Here is a 21,347-nt window from a genome sequence, read left to right as displayed (position 1 = left end):
AGAATAGGATCATGTGGAACTGGCGTAGGGTAGAAATTTGGTTAGGATGAGTTTGTTTTCCTTTCTTTTATTTCTTTTTCTTCTCTCTTTCATCCTTCCCAATAGAAATTCTATTTCACCGAAAATTTTTGTTTTGAATTTGTTATTGCATATTTCTGGATGAAAGTTTAAAAGGCATCAAAAACTAATTTTGATTTTTTGTATAATGCTATGTGTTACAAATTTCAATTGATGATTATTAATCAGGTCACAATTTCATCTTAAAATATTTTCTTGGGAATAAAATGAGAAACAATAAAGGAAAGAGGAAAATCCAAAATTAAAAGAATTGAAAGGCTAAAAAAATTGTATTTTAGGAAAGTGATTTGAATATTTTTTTAATCATTTAAGGAGAAGATAGATCTCTGCAATTCCTCTTTTTTAATTTCAATCATTAAGGTGAAAATTTTTGTAGGAAAGAAGAAGAATTAAATAAAAAAGAAAGAGAAAAAGAAATAAAAAAAAGGAAAACAAGGTAAATGAAAAGTCAAAATAATGCAAGGGCAATTTTGTCCTAAAAGGGATTAAGTGAGTAAAATTAAAGGTTAGGGGGTAAACTGAAAAAAAGGGTATTCTTTAAGGGGATAAAATGTGATTAACCCTTAAAGTAAAGCATAAAGCCGTGGAGACTGAGGAATGGTCTTTCTTCGCATGCCTGTGTTGACGGCATTGGTCGGGACTTTCTGTTACGCGGTGTTGAGTTTTCAACTTGTCAAGAGATGACTGGACCAGCCCATTCAACTAACTTAACTTCAACTAATTTAGTATTAGTAAAATGTGTGTGCATTTTCCAGTCCTGGAAACCCTTCAATGAACGACTTTTCCTATAGCTTTCAAACTTTTATATTTATTTAAGGGTTAATTCCAGAAACTTCCTCTGAGATTTATCCTAATTTCACCTAACACTCCTAAAGTTTTAGAAATCTCACATAGCTCCCCTTAAATAATAATTTGTGTCATATTGTCACCTCTTATGTGTAAAAGCAATACTATTAAAAAGGGTTAATTACAGTTTGCCTCCCTGAACTTGAATCATTATAACACTTTATCCACCTTAATTCTAAATATATGCACTTTGCCCCTTTCATTGATTAGTCAAACGTTAATGATGAATTCTCCATCAAAAATTTTAACAAAATGATATTAATGCCCTTACACAATAGTTTTAGAATAATACTATGCTTTTAATTGGAATATAAAACATCTTATTAGAAAAAAACACAATGTCACATGATTTAAAAAATTAAAAAATAAAAGATGGTATAATACCAAAAAATTGAAAAATTGTATTGCAGAGAAAAAAGAATTTAAAAATTCTTAAAACATTTGCACAAGTTTTCCATCGCTTATCTTTTTTTTTTAAAAAAAATTGTAAACGGATTGATTTTAATAATTTTCATTTAGCTTGCAGCTTTTACAAGATTTTCATGAGTCAATAAAATGTTATTCATTAATTTTATGCCGCATTCATCATTGCTTTGTATTTTGTTTGAGTTCTACATTTAAAAAAACTAAAAAAAATCTCAAATATGTTTTTTAATACATTTTTACTTTTTAATCACGTTTTTATCTCATATAAAACACATAAAAATGTGTTGCAATAACAAATATAAGGAAATAATTTTTATTCCAAACTCACTAATTAATTTTATTTCATTTAAAATAAGTACTACCATCAGCATTAAAATAAATACATTGAGTTATTTAGGCTTTTTTTTGTGAATTATCTAATTCATTTTAGTACTAAAAGCTCAAAATGCATAGAATAATTGTGTTTAGATGCATTTAGCAACTATTAAATAAATAGGTATTTATTATGTTACAATTATTATGTGTGCTTAAGAATTAGTCAGGGATATTTTGGTCATGAAAAATATAATATCATTTTAATCCCATCAAAAAGTTGACAACAAGGTATAAAGTATATATATTTGAAATTTAGGGGGCAAAGTATTACAAGGACCTATGTTCAAGGGGGCAAAGTGTAATTAATCCTATTTAAAAAATGCATTGGAGGAGAGAGATTATATTATCTTATAATTTGATTTATGAATTTTGAAGTATGAAAGTAGACAAATAAGATGGAATACTAAACTTGTAATATGAGAAGGTGTAAATGCAATAAGTAACTAGATAATACTGTTGTGTGTAAGTATAATTTCTAAAGTTACATCAACATTATAAAAAAGGCAAATATTTCAAGAGATTGGTTGCAACAAGGAAGAAATTAAAAGTAAAAATTTTATAGCAAAGAGACAAAAAATTTGTTATGAAGAGGGAAATTATGATGAAAATTTTAGGAGATCAATTGTGGCAAAGACGAATATTAAAAGTAAAGATTTTTACAACAAAATGGGAGAAAAATATCTTAGATGGCATTCTTGTTATTTGTTTTTAGATATTTTAGCATGTAGGATTTTTTTTCTTTTTCCAACCTTTTGCTACTTAAAAAAGTAGGAAAACATTCGAGTTAACTTTGTCATTTCAATGCCTCTAATTGGTTTATCTAGTCACATCATATTGAAAGGGGAGGTAAGTGAAATTTTTGAAACTTTGAGAGCTTCAGGTGATATTAGGATGAACCTTGAGGAGGTTTATGAGATTAACCCTATTTGAATTGCAAAGAAAACGTTCCAACTGCTTTTTAGTTTTTATGGCTTCGACGCGGACTATTTAAGAGCAGTCCTCTCTTCAATTTCCGCCCTTGTTCTGCGCCCGTTCCATTCTTTGGCATTAACTAATCTTTCATCTTTCTTTCGATTCTTCTACTTCTTGATAATTTTTTCTCTTGCAGCGGGCAGTTTCTTAACTTATTGTCTCGCTTGAATCTGGTAATGTTCTTAGCCTTCATTGCTTCAATGGGTCACTCTTTCATTGAATCTGTTACCGCTGATGCTTTCATTAACGTGGCATAAATTGTAAAGATTGCAACTTTTTGTGTTGTTGATCAAAAATATTGTGCTCTTTGAGGCTTTAGTTCATCTTGGATTTATGCTTTAAGAATATAGTATGAGTTATGTGTAAGTCGAAACTGTTGCTCTAGATTTTGTGCAGGTACATTAGTAATATTAGTATGGTTACTTTTTAAGTGCTATGGTTAGAAGCATTGGTACGGGTGTTGATAAATGTAATTATTCGAGCAAGGAGTTGTCTTTTCTAGGAACTGATTCATGGGTGTAATGCCGGTGCTCTGTTTTGGTTTACTGTCTTTTCTTCAAACTTCTGGTATTATGCCATGAATGATTAGTCCGGTTACAAAGCATGATTTTTTTCTCACCAACACACTTGCGTGAGTGATAGATTTAGTCTTTCTAAGGATCTGTCATTAAGACATGTTTTGTTCAATTTTTGGTACTTGCGCGGGTGATAGTTTTGGCCTTTCTAAGGATCTTTCATTGAGAGATATTTTGTTCATTTGTTGGTGAGATTAAAGTGTCTAATGGAGTTTATTTGCAGTTCAGACTTTTGATCCTTGGTTTTCACTTGTTGTCTCAGTAGTAGTCCAATTCCAATATTGTGCCAGACACATGGTTTATGTTTTGGGTTATGTCCTGTGACTATTGTTACTTGAAAGTTTCATTTGCTGAATTGTGGCTTTTCTCCTGCTAAATAGAAGTCCATCATCTTCTCCCTCGTCCGTGGGAGGGGATTCAGACCTTTCGAAACTGATGCAGAGATTGGGGTAGCCATACAATTGCTTGTTATGTGTATTGTTTTGTGCAACTGTCATGATTTTCTTGATCTATTTTATGCACAAGGAGAATGTTCTGGTGCTTCAACTTAACCTTATAAGATTGTTTTCTGCTTTGAATTAATTAGATTGTTGAAAATTTTTGGGTTTGAAATGGAAAAGGATAGCTACCAGCAAGTATCAGGGCAAAAATATGAATGCGTTCTTTTTGGTAAGTCTTCTTCTGTATATGTAATCCTGTAGTAAATATTTAAAATGCTGTTATAAGGAATCTTAAAACTTGCTTGCACTTGAATTTTCAGATGTTGATGATACCCTTTATGCTCTAAGCTCTGGGATATCTGCAGAAACAACAAAAAACATTGCTGGTAACACATCATTAGTCATTGCTATATATCTTATGCATAGTTAACAAGTATAGTCCTCGCCTGCCAAATTCATCTTAAACTCTATTTAGTGATTTGACTCTTCTGTGGATGTCTTTCTCAAGAGTATATGGTCACAAAGCTTGGCATAGATCAGACCAATGTTACTGAAATGGCATTGCAACTATACAAGGATTACGGAACAACAATGGCTGGTTTGAGGGTATGATTTTCACCTTAGAATAGGATCAAAATAGTCTCAAATGTACTATGTGCTGATATGGCTAATGTTTCTGGTTTGATATGTTTTGTCCCTGTCCAGGCCATTGGTTACGACTTTGACTATGATGACTATCATAGGTACAAATACACCTCCTATTTATCCTTATATTAGGTTGTGAATCAGAAGCATTTCATCTCACATGATCTTGGCTTACAGTTTTGTACATGGACGACTACCTTATGAGATGTTAAAGCCTGATCCGGTCTTAAGGAACCTTCTGCACAGCTTGCCGATTCGCAAAGTGGTAAGTTTCTCCTGCAAACTTAAATCATGCAGCATTTCTAAGCGTCAGTGCCCTCTCTCCTCTGACAATGCTTCATTGATGATTGCAAAATAGATATTCTCAAATGGAAATGAAGCCCATGTTGCTCAGGTAGTTAGTAGACTTGGATTAGAGGACTGCTTTGACGGAGTCATTTGTTTTGAGACTTTAAATCCTACTTACAATAGCAGTGAACCCAATAATGATGATGGTGAGTTTTAGATATTAAACTGACATCCTTAAGAGTCATAAATTGGAATTATGTCAACAGTCCCTTGTACTGTCTATGCAGTTTCAGAACTCCCAAAGACTCCAGTTATCTGCAAACCATTTGAGGAGGCCTTTGAGAAGGCTTTTAAGATAGCTGGGATAAACCCTGAGAAGACTGTAAGACCATAAGCCTCTTCAAATCTGATTATTGTAGTTCGTATTGATGCTAAATATGATCTATACTTTGGTTTATGAGTTTCTCATTAGATTGTTTGATTTTGTATCTTCTTTCGTCTGTAGTTGTTCTTTGATGATTCTATTCGTAATCTTAAGACTGCAAAGAGCACAGGGCTCCATACCATTTGGGTAAGTAAGAGAGAAATTTTGAATTATACAAGGAGCACTTCATATGATTGTCAACTTGACGGATTGTGCTGTTTAAATTTCTCTGGTATGAAAATAGGTCGGATCCTCTCACCGAACAACTGGAGTAGATCATGCACTTGAAAGCATCCACAATATGAGAGAGGCATTGCCTGAGCTATGGGAAGCAATTGGAGCAGCAGATGTTTGCTCCACTGAAAAAGCTGCAATTGAAACTCCAGTTAGAGCTTAAATCTCTAATTCTTGAGGGTATCAAGATCCATAGTTTCCCCTCTGACTTGGATCTCACCGTCCCTGTTATTACTTTTATCAGTGGATGTGGATCTTGTAATGTGATGAAAGAGTCTGTTTCAAGTCTAGTCATGTACTTTGTATTCCTTTTCTGCAATACTGCTGTTTCTTGAATACTCTGCCAATGATAATTGCCTAATGTGTCCTGCTAATGCTTGGTTAATCCTTCCTGATGCTTGCTCTAAAACCTTGGCTAGAACTAATCATGATCGATGCAAACAAGATCACTGCTTTTGACCTCCCCAACATGATCTCAGATTATTGATTCTTTGTTGACACATCTTTGGGTCGAGCAGCTATGATGCGTAAATGTGAACCAGGAATTTTCTGTCATCGTCACAAGTACAATGCTTTTTGACTTGATAATTTGCGCCTTCCAGCATTATACTTCACAGATTGACCAAATTCTTCTAATCTATACATTTCTGCATGCTATTATTTTCCACTCGGATTAGTATATGGTAAAGGTGATCCGAGATGCTAAGATACTTGAACACAGTAAGTCTAAAGCCAAGTCTCAACTTTTATGCCTTACAAATTGGGCATCAAAGTAAAGCGTGATTCCTTTACTGAAACACAAGCAAGCCCTCACATGCATATAATCTAGTAATCTGCTTCTTCACATAAATCTCAGTCAAACGCCAATAATTGTTTTAATAAATCAAAGAAAACTGTACATTTGGAATGAGAGATGGGTTAGGTGATTTAGAAGGGAGAAGTGTAAGTGAAAGATTTCGTGTTCGAATTTACCTACTTACACTTGAAAAGGGGAAAAAAAAAAATCACGTTCTTAATCCTGATATAAAATAAAAATGGGATGCTTGAAGGGGCTGATTTATGTTTGAAGGTAGCAGAATGGAACTAGTTTATAAAGTAGAGGAGCTTTAGCGTAATTTAACCAAAATCTTATACCCGTACTTGTGCTTCAACACGCTCCTTTTATCTTCCTCTGATTATGCGGTAACTCCACAATCAAACCCAGCCCCAGCTTGCAGACGGGGAGCATTATTCTTCTACCAGTTCGGTTCCATCACTCTCGTCTCTAATGGGCTTCAATCTGATGCTTTTCACGAAGACGGGATACGCATAAGAGAAGCTCATCCAGCGATTGATTTTGTCAATTGAATTCATCAACCCTTTGTAACATTTACGGGGCAGCTTCTGCATTAATTCCTTGGAGCTCCTAATAAGGGATTTGATAAAAATTGCTGTGGCAATAGCGCCGGCCCGAAGCTATAATCAAGTTTCCTATCTCAGTTCCCCACCGGCCACCCCGCGAGCCCTGCTTCGCATCCGTAAGAAGATAGTATTGTGCTTCGGATTTTACTATTGCTGTAGTAACAACCAGATGTTGACTTTTGCCTTTTGGAATATTGAAACTTAGATTATCCCTTATTTGATGAGGCTGTTTTTTTGTTTCTTCTTTTTCTCCTTAGTTTCTCAATTTGCTTTTTGATTGATGTCCTAGCAAAAGCTGGGCTCATTAGAATCTTTGCTAAATTTTAGTGGATGCTGTGCAGTATGATTCTAGCTGTCCATCCAAAAAATAATAATAATTATAGAAGCAATAAAAGAAGTCGTATCCAAGCATTAGTGTCAAGAATACTGAAGTTGGTTAAAGTTACGGACTTGGTAATGCAAAGTGTTTCTGATCTTCACAACTGTTGCCACATGTTTAACTTGCAAACGCAGTGCAAAGATGTCCATACAGTTAGCTTAGAGGAAACAGTGATATGCTGGCAACTTAATCCAACTGACACAAAAGAGATTCGCATAAACATCCGCATTGTAAAGAATTATCAGATATTTGATAGTACTTTTAATGTAGTTTCAAATGCAGGTTAGAGTTTGTGTAGCTGGGCAACACATATGGCAGAGCGTGGTCAACCCTTTCGACAGGCAAGGGGGGGAGTAACAAGAAGAAATTTGCCCTCTTCCCGTTCTTCCTTTTTCACTAAATCAGCCACCCGTTATCAACCTCCTCAAAACCGCAACCTCAACATCAGAAGAAATGCACAACATATGGATAGTTCGTTTAACAGTCCTAATGGGAATGACAGGGATAATTCTGACAACAGGAGTTGGATTAAGGATGCTGCTGATGTTATTGATGAAGAAAATAATCTTCCCAGCTTAGTTGGAACTTGCCCTTTTATGTGCCCAGGTTGGTTGGTTAACTACTTTGTTAATATTACTTTTCTTTTGTTTCTCCCTTCCCTTCTTCCCCTTGTAGTTCTTGAATCAAATTGCGCTAAATGTCAGTTTTGTTATTTTTTTTCCTTTTTTGTGTTTTTTTTGTTTTTGTTGTGTTGGGGGGGGGGGGGGGGGGGGGTTGGGGGTGGGATATAAGTAGTTGAGGAGAGGTTACAACGTGAGAGGCTACGAGATTTAGCCACATTTGAGAGGCTTGATGGGAATCCAGGGAAATCATCATCAAATCTTGCTGTTAAAAAGGTAATCATTCTGCAACTTTCTACCAACGCTGTTGTTACTGCTTTAGTCTTGCAATACCTATTGTTATTCCACTTAGGGTCCTGAAACTAAGATCTCAAAGCAAGATGAAGAAACTAATAGAAAGATAATAGTCTTGGAAACATGCATTTAAAATGTCTTGAGATTTCAAGCAAGGACATCAATTGCATTTTATATTGGTAGCTCAAGCATCTCAGCCTTTTCTTTACTTTTCAATTTAAGTGGTATTTGTCAAAAAACAATAATGGTTCTTGAAAGGGTCTCATCTCATTAGGTTAATTTGTGTTTTGGATTTGATTCACTTGGCTGTCATTTGAATATCTCAATGTTTGACTGGGCTGACATTTGAAGATTTCGACATTCCATTCTCAACAGAAACTTCTTCAATTTTATCTTTTATTAGTTTTGCAGAACAATTTCAACTAGCGAGTTACAAGTTTCTGATGTGCGGCCTCTCTCAGTGTTGGAAGGAACTCTGAATCACCTCTTCAACTTATTTCATTCAAGTGAACATCCTTTTGAGGTCGTTCATGACTTCATCTTTGATAGAACAAGATCCATAAGGCAAGATCTAAGTATGCAGAATATCTCCAATAATAGAGCAATCACAATGTATGAGAGAATGGTATGCTTATTGATTGATACTTACAAGTTTACTTTGCTGATTGGTGTCATTGTGATAGCATGAATTTCTAATGTTATTTGTCATACAGGTTAAATTTCATATTATATCCCATCAGAAGCTGCATAGATCTAGCAGCAGTCCAAATGTTTCTTCTCTGCTTTACCTCAACTTGGAGCAGCTAACAAAGTCGTTGATGACACTGTTTAATCTTTACGAAGCCAATCGGATATCACATTCTATTTATGACAATGAGCCTGAATTCTGTTCATTTTATGTTCTTCTCCAAATTCATCCTGACAGCAAAGTAATTGCTTTATCTCTTAAAATTGCTGCTGTTAAGGTGGTTTATGTTAATTTCTCTTGACCTGGTATTGAATATAAAGATTTTTTTTTTATACCCAGCAGGGTGAGCCCTTGTCCTTGTGGTTCTGCAATCTCCCCTCTGCAATTATGAAATCAAAGCAGATGTGCTTTGCCAGGAATCTTTTGAGGTAAGGTAGAGTTGATAGACTTTTCTGCTTTTACTATTAGATACATATGGAAGGTGGTGAAAGAATATTGGGCAGAGTAAAGTAAAAACAAGGGTAAGAGTGAGGTGATTAGCAAGTAGGTGACCAGTTGGACCTTATTTAATTTTCTACCCTCATGTAGATACTTTCGCTTGGGCAATTACAAGAGGTTTATGTTAATGATGAAGAGCGAAGCATCCTATCTCCAGTGCTGTATTGTTGAGCCTTACATCAATGAGGTTGATCTGGATTTTTTTTGTCTTAAAAATAAGTAGATATCTCTCTCTTTCTAACATTTTATTCTATTTGGATTTCACCTTCTTTGCTTTTTGGAAGCCAGTGGGGACTCTGGATCATTTCATTGCACAAAATTATCTATGTTAAATAGCGCAGGACTTTGTATTGAGAGAATTTCACACAACTTCAGTCTTTCTTCTTGTTTGATCATATAAAGTTGTTAAAAAGAAGTGATTACAGAAACATCAGATTTGTATTTTTTGCTTTCTTTGTATGGGGAGGTTTTCTTGTACGGTGCAGAAAAGCTGTTGAGGTAGGGTAATCATCTAGTTTCTGTATACATAATTGAAAATGCAGCTTGCTCATGGTCCAATGCATACAAGTTCACTTGAATCTTTGAAGTGGTCTTGGTTGGTGGTTTATTATTGGTGCTTTGTAATTTTCCCTCTTTTCCTTCTTCTTTTTTCCCTAAACACAAATAGTTTGTCCCTACTAAAGGTTCGGGCACTAGCAGTGAGCTGTTTAAATCAGGCTGGATACAAGCTGCAGCCTTTTCCGCTGGCAGACCTATCAAATCTCCTTTTGTTACAGGTGAATATTGTTGTTACACATGCAGCTTATTGCAGAATTTGTTTCAGAATGTTTTATTATCCTGTATGTCTCAACTAGGAATCGGACGTTGAGTCTTTCTGCAATGAATGTGGTCTTGAGACCTCTTCTGATGAGGTAGGAAAACGGATCTTGGCACCTAAGCAATCAAGTTTTTTCCATCCAAGGAAAGGATTTCAGAAGTATTATCCTATACACTCTGACGGATTACAGAGGTACGTAGTTCTGCACATGGTTTGCCTTCCACTTGGAAAAAGAATATAGGAAGAAGGAAGAAAAGAAAGAGAAAAAAAATAGAGCAATATAGGTGTAAACAAATGAAGTGGCTTTTGAAGTTTGCTTCCAATTGAAAGAACTAAGCTGGGGGGAGTTAATGACCACAAAAAATCATGATGCTTCTGCAGCTCATATGAGAATATTAAACTCATTGCCCCCTCCCTTTTCCTCCCCTTCTTTCTGATTTGTTATAATTTGTGTCAAAAGAACCCCAATTCTCTGTCACTCTAATTTCGTTCTTTAACATCAAGCAGAAAGTGAATAGCTTTTTCTTCCTCAGTTTAAATCAAAGTTCTGAGTAAGCCGTGAACTTTTCAGGGTATCTATCAACTTATTGGATCTTTGATAAGTGCGCATGTTGTCATAGTCTGGTTCGATGGCCTCTGGCAAAAGTTTAGCCTCTAGAGCCAATGGCTTTTGTTGTTCCCTGGGCGGAAAGAAGATAACTTTTCAACACACCTTGAACTTTTTACACGAAATATTGTGGTTGAGTTGGCGATGCTGTTGCCTTCTGCTTGAGAGCTGAGAATAGATGTCCTGTAAATGATGTTTACCAATTTGGATTATAGCCTAATATAGACATGGGAAGATAGCTGCCCAGAGCTAATTTTTGAAGTTCATGTTAACGACAGCCGGCCGATCCTGAGTCCTTGGTTGACAAGTAGAAAACTGGCCTGCAGGGTTGCTTCTCTTTCTTGAGCTGTATTGCTCAAGTAAAGAAGAAGAATTTGATGACCAACTTGATTTGGTGAACTCCATTCTCTGTTGGCATAATCCTTGGTTCACAGTACGAGGTGAACTTGTGAAAGGCATCCCGTGGTTCTCCTTCAGCATTCAATCGGGAACTCCGATTAGTAGATGTTGCATTGCTCCGAGGTTAACTAGTGAACATTGGTTGTGTTAACAAGTGTCCTAAAAACACCGATTAGAAAAACCCAACATTATTACTTTCACTTATATTTCTTGTTAAACAATAAATGGGATTAAAATTCAGAACTTCAACCTTTTGAAGTCTCAACTTAAGTTTTTAGACTAAAGCTGTCTTAGCCACATGATTGAAAAGCTCTGTTAAATAACTTTTTGGGCACATGAATGAAAAGTTTTATCGAATGTGTTTAGATAGCAAATTATTTATACAAAATTATCTGTTTGCATTATAAACATATATTTCAATCATTTTTTGATCTCACATATATTACACCAGAAAAATTATCACAAACAGCCTCCTGTACAAATATGCTCAAACAATTGCAAAAAGGAAGCATTTGTTGCTTAAAGCCTGAACTGAAGGTCACAGATGAGAAGCCTATACATATACGTGTCCGGCATCCTCGAAGGCCATTACTCCAACCTTGCGAAATTGGAGATCTAAATAAATAATTAAATAAAATAGCAATAATAATAAATATATAAAGCATAAAAAAGACATTCCAATTTTTTTTCATCACTTTCAACTGATAGAAGACAGGGTTACAAATTACAAATAAACGCTTCTTTCTTTGGGGAATACAAATAATGGAATCAAGACTCCCGGACTCTCTGCCGAATTTAGCAATGAAAAAAGAATCTGGATTTTGCTGTTACGAATCTGACTCACATAAACTGAAAAAGAAAAAAGAGAGAGAAAATACAGCTAATGCTGGTGACCAGAAGCATGTTAAGATAAGATAAAGAGGGTTTCTCTGAGAATTCCAAGTGTTCCACTTGTAGATATGATTCCATCTTCAGCATTTGTCTGAAGATTACATGCAGGATCTAGCATCGGGGAAGATCAGCTGGAGGCGGCTCTACGGTCTGCAATTCTCCTATTCCGTTTTCAACCAGGAATGACATAGCCAATCCCCAAGTCAAATGGGCATCTATGTGACAGTGAAATAGCCAAACACCTGTTTTTTTTTTTTTTAATTCAAATTGAAGATACTTCTCTCAGTCAAATACGTAATGAGAAATTGATCCTTTTGTGCAAAACATGTTTAAGAAAGAAGATACTACCTGGATTATCAGCCACAAAACGAATCACTGCCCATCCACCCACTGGGACATCAATTGTATTCCTGGCAGGGGGATCAACTAAGTTAAATCTTGCAGGATCCGTCCGAGGATTGAAGTTTCCAAAGCCCTGTCCCACGACAAAAAAATGGTACCCATGAAGATGAATAGGGTGGTCCTCCGTCGAGAATATGCCAGTATCTTGTAACACAATTTGTACGGTAGAACCATATTTCAGCTTGTACAGCTTTGTACCAAACCGAGGTTGCCACAGTGAGCGCGGTACATTGCCTGTGTAATTGAATTGCAATGGTGGAACCGGAGGGAAGTCGGTGGTGAAGATTCCAGGTATGTTGTTATAATAGGCTTGGAGTAAGGAAGTCCTCCTAGGGAGCACGAACGATACATTGTTCATGCTGGCTGCGAATCTTGTATTGTTTGGTCCTTGGCATCTAGGTCCAGGATTGCAGTTTACAAAGCCTAATCCCACAGTGAAAAATAGGCTGTGATCAATCTTTGTGGGAACTTTAGCAGCCTCGGAAGGGATGCTCCTTAATCCGTTTTCAAACGCAGTCGCAGTGGCCGTATCGTTGAAGGCTGGGAGTCGAGGCAACAGAGGTCTTGAGGTGGAGGACGATCCTCCTCTCGCTGTGTTGTATTCAAGAACAGCAGTGGTGGTGGTGTTGTCAAACGGGGCACCTCGTGCTGATGCATAAGCACGCGCAGCCATGTAGTACCTTGCTTGCCGTTGATTGGCGGTAAGAAGGACATCCGTCGTCTGCCCTGGCCCTAGCATGATGACTCTGGTTGCAAAAGGCTTGTGGTAAATTGCATCGGCTCCGACAACCGTTAGCTGGTGGTTGGCAACGGTGAAGAAGAGTTGTTGATTGAGTGCAGCATTGATGACTCTGAGAAGAACTCTATCCCCAGAGTTCACCGAGACTTTGAAAATACCTGTATCATATAATTTGAGGTTAAGGCATTTATTTATTCAAGTGCTCAGCTTTCTTTTCTACAAAAGGTGGATTCTAGGTACGAAGAAGTAGCAACCTTTACTGGAGCATCTATATAGGTCACCCGGTTGACCATTGATGGTATAAGCATCAGAAACGTTTGGAGCAGCCCCAGTGAAAAGAGCTTGTCTTAAAACACTGATGATGTCTCTGTCCCACCATTCTCCTGTTGAATTTTACCATTTTACGTTAATTAAACTTGGTGAAAACAACACAGGCTATCAACCTTACAGAGGGAACTGAAAGAATTACCAAGAATAATAGGGACTTCATGCCTGGGCTTGGGAAAAGGAAATGGGGATCCCAGTTTAGGAAGGATCACAAGGGCTCCATAGACAGTAGCTCTGAGCCATTTGCTGTGAGCGTGCCACCACAACGTGCCCTCTTGATCTTCAATGGTGAATCGGTATGTGTAAGTTGCTCCTGGCTGGATCGGGCACTGGGTAACATATTCTGGACCATCTGCCCAGGGCGTTCGCATTTGGCGAATCCCATGCCTAATGAAGAATACAGCAGATATAAAATACAAGTATTGTTAATTGTTATACTCCTACTAGTATTTGTTTTCCAGTTTCTGTATCAAAGTAGTACAACGTTATCGAGGATTTTGGTATTAGTATTTTACAGTGGTTTTATTCAGAAGAAAATTACCAGTGGAGAGTGACATTGTAACGAGCCTTATTTAGGGCTTTGATAACGAGAGTATCTCCATTTCGTACGGTCAGAGTTGGTCCTGGGAATTTCTTATTTACTGTAATTATGTTATGAGTTCTGCACAGCCTCTTCACTGGCTTTGCTTCAACCTGTTTCACCAATGCATGAATTATGATAGGAAAAAAAAAATTTTTTTTTCTTCTCTTTAAAAAACAGAAGACGAAAGGCTTGGAGGAGAAAAGTGAAAACTAGAAACTAAAATGTAGAAGGCAAAGACGTACAACAAAGTCATGGTAGTGAGTTTCTGCATTTGCAAATGAAATTGCAAAGCCAAGTAAGGCTAGAATGATTAGGAATAGGGCATTGGACCATGGCTTCATCACACCACTACTTTGACCCTGCATTGCTGCTGTAATGACCTTTCTTGGCTTAACGAGAAAGGAAGTTGTGAAAACTTTGTAATGTTGCTTGGTTAGACTGAATGACGAGGGAGCCATTTATAGTACATCGAAGAGGGAAACGAAATGAAAGCGAAAACTTGATGGACAATATTTTTTTAAGGGCGAGAAGGAAAAAGGTGTTGGGTTCATTGGGTAGATTAGGTTGGGAGTCAGCAGAGCCCTGAAAGATAATACTATCAGGCAACTTAGTCCAACCACAAGAAGGATTGGGTGCACCCACTAGGCTAGAATTTTGGAATGTTGGACTGTTAAACTACTTCTGATTCGGCTCTTGATCAACTCCCTGTCTCCATAAAAAGACAGTACTTATTAGTTATCAACGGCCTCGTGCGGCTTCACGTTATGCTCTACGGAGAAAATAAGGAGGGTTTGGCTCTCAAAAATGCACCTATTTCCCTCTGGTGGCCTTATTTGACTAATTGTCTCAGTAGGTACCGACTCTTGATTTTGTAACGTTTCCGCAGAAGTCAGAACTCGAGTTCGAGACATAAAATGGTGTAAAAATAGCAATGTCCGTCTCTTGAAATATTACGAACTAGTATGATTTCTTGAATTAGGAACAAGACATTACTGTATTATGCATACGTTGTATAAATCAACATACATCAGCGGTCAGCCATCCCACTATTTACTTAATCATCAACAGTTGTTTGGATTGCTCTAGAATTAAAATAACCATTGGATTAGTGCATGTCGTCGAGGGATTGAGTTACGTTCAGGGATTTGGTCTTTCCTCGCACGAGTTTCCCCTATGAATAGAAAACTCTGGTTTTGTTCAGATATAACTTTCATACTCTTGAATTAGGTGAATTACAATCACTGTGAAATAGACAAATGTCCGGATTTCCTCCTGTATCATTGCCTTCTCCTCCATATTTTCTGCTGTCCACCATAACCTTTCTGACCTCACATAATAGCAACTCCCTGGACCAAGTGCAGAGTCAATGTGCAGTATAAGCTGAACAAATGGAAAGGACTCTTAACACTATACAGCTTCAGCAAAATACAAGTAGAGCTCGAAGCCGGCCAGCTGCCCAGGGTAACAGAGCATATCCCGTCTTAGTAGTACTAATTGGTAGACAGCTCATTGTGCTTAGTTCTGGGTTCAGTATAGATTGGTCAACACGATTGAATTTTGTCAGGGTTAGTTATAAACTACTTAATCTCTCAGTTTCAATCGTAGAAAGGAAGTCAGAAAAGTGAAGAAATTAAGAAAATAGCAAACATGACCCCTTAATGAAGGCAGATATCTTTGATCAATCTGATGTAAACTACAAGCATAGCAGCGGTCAAGTTATCGTCAGTTCTTGTTTTGCACAGCATTCTCCGGCAAATCTGCCTGGATTGTGGAGGATAGATATTTGACAGATAATTTCGCACCAACATTTGTCAAACACTGATTCCTAATGCTAAATACCTTTTGATACTGAGGAAGACATCTTCCGACCGCTTCAAATAACCAAATGGTGCCTCTTGTTAACTCATGATCAAACAAACCAGAAATACGATGTTATTGACTCTCGGTTCTACGTAGTTTCATTTCCGTTGCTTGGCAAAGATCCTTCCAGGCCGCAAATCAATAGGGGTAAGGATTACGAAAGAAAATTCTTAATTTGATGGCATGCGCAACACTGATGAATGTATAACCAATTTTGTAGATCCTTCTGTGCCTGATGTTCCCGAGCCTATCCTATCCCCTGAATATCAAGTAGTTGAACATTTATTTCAACACACAAGATGACTGTAACATGAATTCTTTCAGCTGCCTGTGTTTTGGCAGTCCACACTTGCACGGTAGGGAGAAGGGAAGAGAAGATGAGGTGAAGAAGTTCAATAAAGGAAGATTATGTGCTCCACAACTTGAATTATCGTACTTTCTAACCTTTGGGATTTTATGGAGCTGCAATAGTAGTAGAGAGTCGTGGTTTATGTACAAGTCAATTGAATTTACAGCTTATCCAAAATATCAAGAACCTCTACTTGCATCGAGAGAGGATTTTCAGAATCCAAGGAATGCCTCACTCCAGAAAATAACTAAAATAAGTAGAGATTCATAAAACAAGGAGCAAATGGAGGAACTAGATTTAGTCTTTCAGTGAATACTTCTTCCCTGTGAATGCTTGGAATTTTGCTTCAGCCTTCGGAACAGAATCTTCATTGTTCTCCTTTGAGGCAGCCTATAGTAATACCAATGTCAAGCCAATATAATCAGATGAAATATTCAATTACATGCAAGGCAGACTTCCTGTATTCAGTTAGATTGAAAGAAATACTTTTTCATACATCATAGAATAAAGAAAAGTACATAAGTTAGACAGATGAAATTTACTTTTTGTTTTCCACTTGAAGAATTTTCCACATTTGAACCAAAAACAAGTTTCCCCGAAAACCGGCGTGAGGTAGAAGCAGATGAAGTTAGAACATTTGTCCCCCCAGTATCCTCTTTATGCTGCTGTTTGGGCACAGGAGAGAAAGTTGATGGAGGTGACTGCAATGCAGGTCTTCCATCCAAGCGTCTTGATGAACCACTAAATGGGTTGAACTTCGGTATTTTCTTGGCTGGCTCTTCATCCACTAACGGATGCATTTTTCAACATTTGTCAGAAAACATAACTTCCAATATCATGGGCAAAAGTAAATTCTATGCTCAGAAAATTAACTCAATCAGACATAGACCTTCTGGCGGCACCTTGTTAGACAGGGAAGGCTTTTCTGGCTTTTCCGGTTCTTTAAAATCCAAAGGAGGGGCAAAATCAACTTCACAGTCAGTTTCAATAATGCTAATAGCTGCGGAGGGCTTTGTTTCTACTATGTCGATGTAAAACTTCTTATTGTTATACGCAACCATGATGGTATCACCAGTTGTTAAACAAGAGTAGTTCCTTAATGTTGTCTCCAAGCTTCAAACAAAAGACAGACTTTAATCAATCCCATATCAACTTTAAAAAATGACAGGCCAAACTGAGCAGGAAAGGAGTAAGGCTAACATTGCTTTTGGATTGGATACACCTAAGAAGTCTGTGGTGTGAGGCTGCAACTTCACATATGTTCCCTTAGACAAACTGGCATTCTTGATGTGCACAATGTCCCCCTCTTGCAGAAGCATGTTTTCCATCATCTACAATTATAGGTAGCCAAAATAATATTCAGAAGGAAAAAAAGAAAGTCAGCTTAAACCTGAAGAAGTTCAATACATCAAAGCTAATACCCAATAAGGTATGTATACAAGGCCTTCATCTGCAACAAATTCTAGCACCCCACAGTGAGAAACTCTACCAGCAGAGGGGTTACTCAGTTCAAATAACATAGGATATTCAATCTGTAGGTAAGCTGCAGTAAGAACGAAAAGGCAACGAACGATTTTTCAGTCATTGATGGAGGAATTTTGACCAAAAGCAAATTAAAGAAATAACTGGCAAAAGAATGCACAGGAGAGAAGACGTATTAGGAAAGAGTAATTTGACATACCAAGACGATCAAGAGCTGAAGGAGGCATTATAACTGAAGGGATGGTAAACTTGTATATCAGTGTCAGGGAAATAAAATTCAAAAACACAAAATGAAAATTTACAGTTCTAGACATTTTTTAGGGACACGAACATACTTTTATCACCCTTTTCCAGATGGGACTGCAAAAGATCAAAGTAAAAGAAGTAAACCACACAACCCAACATTTAGAGCTGCAGAAAAGACTAAAACACTCAGGATAAGGAAAGAAATCAAGTGCTCCATGCCTAATGAAGCAGCTTCATTAATCAATCGTGGCCTCTAAGGCATCACACAACCAATACTACTACTAAACTTGTGGAAACTGGAAACTTTCCTTCGGCCAAAAAACTCATAATTCTCATTTGTACAAGTACTTTAATGAGGAAAATAGCAGAGATAACATTGGACCTTTTCAATGAAAGAAACTGGGTAACAACGGTAATGCTGTTGAAAGGCTGAACTGTCACCATGATTATGATCAGAATTCTGCAGCCATGAGAACAAACATCAATTGCAACTACTGAACAGCTAAGCAATCAAAACCGTCAATTTGTGCAGTAAAATATGTACATCCACAATATTAGCATCATGCTAATCCAACTCGATGATGTTTCAGTTCAACCAAACAGTGAACTGTTGTCAAAGAAAACATCAGTACAGACAGCTAAAAGTCAATAGACATCACGAGCACCTTCCCCAATGGGCATTAAGGTTTTGATTGACCACGATAAAGAGAAACTTCCTGCTATACTACCAATTGAAAATCACAATTTCGTGAATTAAATATCCTTCCTTCTAAGTCTCTCCCATTCACAAGTGACGAATGCATAATCATTGCAGCTCAATTGATCAATGCCAGATAATGACTTCTCAGAAGTGAATAAAGATACTAGATTACCGATCCAATGAGAACCCATTGTTTGACTATAGAATAAACACATACAAACAACATGGGTTCACGCATACCATGATTAGAGGTTGATGATTATCCAGCCAGCGGTGGATATTGATAATCTGTTAAGAAAAAAATCAGATTAAACAATAAACAGAAAAAAGCAGTGCAGCAACTGATACACAAGAAATCAAGAACAATTCAATGTCAGTCCAACCTTTTATAAAAGAAAAACAAAGAAAAAAAACGAGGAGACAAAAAAAAAAAAAAAAAGAGTTCTCGAAATAGAAGAAAGTTCAGAGTTCAATAGAGATGAGGTACGTATACAAAAATATCGTCATTTTTTTTTTTAATTCCTCACAATGAAAAGTTCCAATCTTTAGTGAGGAAAGGAACAGACCGTCGATTCAGTTTTCAGTTCAATACAATGTCAAAGTTCCCTATATATTGCATGTGGGCTTGATTCTATTGACGCTTAGTAAAAAGAATTGTGAGATAAGACTGCGACGTTTCGACCTCTTCCTCTTGGGGTTTTCAGCTGATACTGATAAGGGATCACCGCTTCGAAGTAAACGAACAGCCTTCACCATTAAAATTTGGGTTAAATGCAGAAAACACCCACGAACTTACATGGAAGTTGCACAATATACCCCAAAATATGTTTATAGCATAGTTATTAAACCCAACCCGAGAAGGAACCCGGCGAAAGAGGTGGGTCAACGGGTTACTGGTTTAACTGGTGAGTGAGTAGTTGAACCGGTGGGTCACTACATATATTTAAATATTATATTTCATAATTATTTATATAAGATATATGATATAAATTGTAATAAATAATGCCATAACAAAAGCTCATTTAATTTAATTTGTTATAAAATAATTAATTCATATAAGAATCAATCAAATATAAAGTTATTTATTAATATACCAAACTTCAAGTGTAAAATTTTATCTATATTTAGTGTAATTATCTAGCTTATTTATGAATTTTAAGTGTAAAAAATTATTAAAAATAATATTTGTCTTTAAATGAATTATGTAATATGTTATTTTTGAAATCCATTTTATAACTTATAGAGTTTGGAGGGTAATAAATTTTTATTAAAAGATTCCAAATAAATTTGTTTTAGAGAAAAAAAGATAGAATTGAAAAAATATTTATATATCATAATAAAGCTGCTATATCAACATATTTGGAAGTAGTTTGGTGGTAAACAGGTGGTAGTGTTGGGGCAGAGGTCTGAAGTTCGAGTCCCAACAACAGCAATTAATTTTTCCACAAAATCCGGTTAGTGACAAACCCGGCCAAAACCGGCCGGGTTTCCAGTTTAATCCGGTTCGATCGCGGGTCGTTGACTAAGTCAACGGTCTCTTTGCACAAACGATCTGATTCCAAATCCGGCCCGGTCCAATGACCGGTCCACCGGTTTGACCGGTTCGACTGCCGAACCGGGTTGGATTTAATAACTATGGTTTATAGGCACTTTGTACCCTGAGAAAATAACCGTTCACACATTTCATGGTGAAACAAAATGCGTGACTTTCACTTTGCTGACAGAATTGCCCTCTTTCCAGCGAACATAAATGAGAATTTCCCCCCTTGCATTTCTCCTTTTTCACAGATGCACAATTATTCTTCTACAAGGAGTTGTTCACCTACCATCACTTCAATGCATTGAAAATGCAAAAGACTTCCTAGATTTTAGAAAGAAGCCCAGAAAGAAGATTATCCAGCAAAGAAAACCACACCCAGTCTCGATCTGAGAAAGACAATATAGTACAATTTTGTCTGTAGTTCAGGCCAAAAATATCACCAAGAAGTACCCCAACTGCATCTTTCAGCATGGAGTTGTTTTTTCCCGTACTCTCCCTTGGGACCAAAGTAGTTCGATGCTAGTAAGAAATCTGGCCTTGAGAAGATCATGTTGTTTAAGGCATCATCATTTCCACAGAACTGTGTTGGGACCATTTCTTCTGCTTCTTGTTTAACCTTGCCTCCTCTATAATTACACAAGAGTCGCAGTCAAACCAAGGCAGCCAGAAGTGTTAATCTGGAGATCAACTCAATTATCATAAGAACAAATTAACAAAATTCATACATGATGTATTCTCAAGTGACTGAAGTTCATCCATTGAGCTTCTACTGTTGGGGTTGTATTCACTCAACACTAATACAGCGGAGTGGCCTCAAGGAGATATGGGGTCACCATATGCTTCCTATTTTGCCTTATGAAGATCCTGCAGTGAGTTATCCATTGCTTCTCCCTGAGCCATGGAGACACTAGACATATGATGGCACGGATTGCTTCTGAAGTTTTTCAGAGATTACGATTTATAAAGTAGAGCGTCTAACAGGCCACTATTTCGAAGCAATAGATTATCTGATTGGGTGTGCTCAGTTGAGGGAGACTGGATTGAAATATCCACAGACTCAAAGGAAGGCAGTGGCGAAGAAGGAGAGCCCCAACTACCAATCTGGGTTTGAAGTGAAGGGAGCTCCAGTTTCATTGCCCATAAGGGCTCCGAGGAGGAGGGGTTGCCATTTAGAAGGGCATGGCTGCCAGGAAGTACACAGGATGTTGATTGGTTGCCTGAA

The 21,347-nt window shown here is 37.0% G+C and overlaps 4 protein-coding genes across 23 annotated transcripts; 2 read left to right on the top strand and 2 right to left on the bottom strand.

Annotated features, from left to right (window-relative positions):
* Window positions 1-2,692: 2,692 nt before the first annotated feature.
* Window positions 2,693-5,677, top strand: LOC113729255 (uncharacterized protein C24B11.05-like). Its single transcript, XM_072078216.1, has 10 exons — window positions 2,693-2,870; window positions 3,859-3,941; window positions 4,033-4,098; window positions 4,221-4,318; window positions 4,418-4,455; window positions 4,535-4,622; window positions 4,716-4,851; window positions 4,933-5,027; window positions 5,151-5,216; window positions 5,314-5,677. Exons 2-10 carry the CDS (start codon window positions 3,884-3,886, stop codon window positions 5,464-5,466), a joined length of 798 nt encoding a protein of 265 aa, XP_071934317.1. The 5' UTR covers window positions 2,693-2,870; window positions 3,859-3,883; the 3' UTR covers window positions 5,467-5,677.
* Window positions 5,678-6,495: 818 nt separating this feature from the next.
* LOC113729246 (SAC3 family protein C-like) lies at window positions 6,496-10,868 on the top strand. 2 transcript variants are annotated; one of them, XM_072078205.1, is made up of 10 exons: window positions 6,496-6,820; window positions 7,366-7,689; window positions 7,879-7,979; window positions 8,401-8,622; window positions 8,711-8,926; window positions 9,028-9,113; window positions 9,274-9,370; window positions 9,867-9,959; window positions 10,038-10,192; window positions 10,572-10,868. In XM_072078205.1, the coding sequence occupies exons 2-10, from the start codon at window positions 7,395-7,397 to the stop codon at window positions 10,597-10,599; spliced, it is 1,293 nt and encodes a 430-aa protein (XP_071934306.1). In that variant the 5' UTR covers window positions 6,496-6,820; window positions 7,366-7,394; the 3' UTR covers window positions 10,600-10,868. The 2 variants fall into 2 exon arrangements, with proteins under 2 accessions (XP_071934306.1, XP_071934299.1); XM_072078198.1 differs by having other exon boundaries at window positions 6,683-6,820; window positions 9,025-9,113; window positions 10,572-10,732.
* An 802-nt stretch (window positions 10,869-11,670) lies between these two features.
* LOC113729239 (laccase-3-like) lies at window positions 11,671-14,358 on the bottom strand. Its single transcript, XM_027253562.2, has 6 exons — window positions 14,191-14,358; window positions 13,907-14,058; window positions 13,508-13,752; window positions 13,293-13,421; window positions 12,246-13,196; window positions 11,671-12,139 (listed from the first exon to the last, which is right to left on the bottom strand). The coding sequence occupies exons 1-6, from the start codon at window positions 14,311-14,313 to the stop codon at window positions 12,009-12,011; spliced, it is 1,731 nt and encodes a 576-aa protein (XP_027109363.2). The 5' UTR covers window positions 14,314-14,358; the 3' UTR covers window positions 11,671-12,008.
* Window positions 14,359-16,204: 1,846 nt separating this feature from the next.
* Window positions 16,205-19,357, bottom strand: LOC113729214 (uncharacterized). Of its 19 annotated transcripts, none has more exons than XM_072078138.1 (10): window positions 19,268-19,357; window positions 18,826-18,873; window positions 18,268-18,345; window positions 17,975-17,999; window positions 17,839-17,871; window positions 17,579-17,700; window positions 17,358-17,488; window positions 17,047-17,270; window positions 16,700-16,944; window positions 16,205-16,547 (listed from the first exon to the last, which is right to left on the bottom strand). In XM_072078138.1, exons 2-10 carry the CDS (start codon window positions 18,826-18,828, stop codon window positions 16,455-16,457), a joined length of 954 nt encoding a protein of 317 aa, XP_071934239.1. In that variant the 5' UTR covers window positions 18,829-18,873; window positions 19,268-19,357; the 3' UTR covers window positions 16,205-16,454. The 19 variants fall into 19 exon arrangements, with proteins under 19 accessions (XP_071934239.1, XP_027109342.2, XP_027109349.2 ...); XM_027253541.2 differs by having other exon boundaries at window positions 19,152-19,316; XM_027253548.2 differs by lacking the exon at window positions 19,268-19,357 and adding an exon at window positions 19,113-19,216.
* Between the last annotated feature and the right edge of the window lie 1,990 nt (window positions 19,358-21,347).

Source organism: Coffea arabica, chromosome 1c (assembly GCF_036785885.1).
Source record: "Coffea arabica cultivar ET-39 chromosome 1c, Coffea Arabica ET-39 HiFi, whole genome shotgun sequence".
In the NCBI taxonomy this organism is placed as follows: domain Eukaryota; kingdom Viridiplantae; phylum Streptophyta; class Magnoliopsida; order Gentianales; family Rubiaceae; genus Coffea; species Coffea arabica.
Note: the sequence above shows the minus strand (reverse complement) of the source record. Positions and strands in the feature narration are given on the sequence as shown.

Coding starts and splice junctions, on each gene's coding strand:
- LOC113729255 (XM_072078216.1), top strand. CDS start 3,884: ATGGAAAAGGATAGCTACCAGCAAGTATCAGGGCAAAAATATGAATGC. Junction 3,942..4,032: donor ATATGAATGCGTTCTTTTTG/GTAAGTCTTCTT, acceptor TTGAATTTTCAG/ATGTTGATGATACCCTTTAT. Junction 4,623..4,715: donor GCTTGCCGATTCGCAAAGTG/GTAAGTTTCTCC, acceptor ATTGCAAAATAG/ATATTCTCAAATGGAAATGA.
- LOC113729214 (XM_072078138.1), bottom strand. Junction 18,000..18,267: donor CAGTTTCTTTCATTGAAAAG/GTCCAATGTTAT, acceptor GATCTTTTGCAG/TCCCATCTGGAAAAGGGTGA. Junction 16,548..16,699: donor CTTCAAGTGGAAAACAAAAA/GTAAATTTCATC, acceptor GTATTACTATAG/GCTGCCTCAAAGGAGAACAA.
- LOC113729239 (XM_027253562.2), bottom strand. CDS start 14,313: ATGCAGGGTCAAAGTAGTGGTGTGATGAAGCCATGGTCCAATGCCCTA. Junction 13,422..13,507: donor TGAAGTCCCTATTATTCTTG/GTAATTCTTTCA, acceptor AAAATTCAACAG/GAGAATGGTGGGACAGAGAC. Junction 12,140..12,245: donor TTTTGTGGCTGATAATCCAG/GTAGTATCTTCT, acceptor AAAAAAAAACAG/GTGTTTGGCTATTTCACTGT.
- LOC113729246 (XM_072078198.1), top strand. CDS start 7,395: ATGGCAGAGCGTGGTCAACCCTTTCGACAGGCAAGGGGGGGAGTAACA. Junction 7,980..8,400: donor CAAATCTTGCTGTTAAAAAG/GTAATCATTCTG, acceptor ATCTTTTATTAG/TTTTGCAGAACAATTTCAAC. Junction 8,623..8,710: donor TCACAATGTATGAGAGAATG/GTATGCTTATTG, acceptor TTTGTCATACAG/GTTAAATTTCATATTATATC.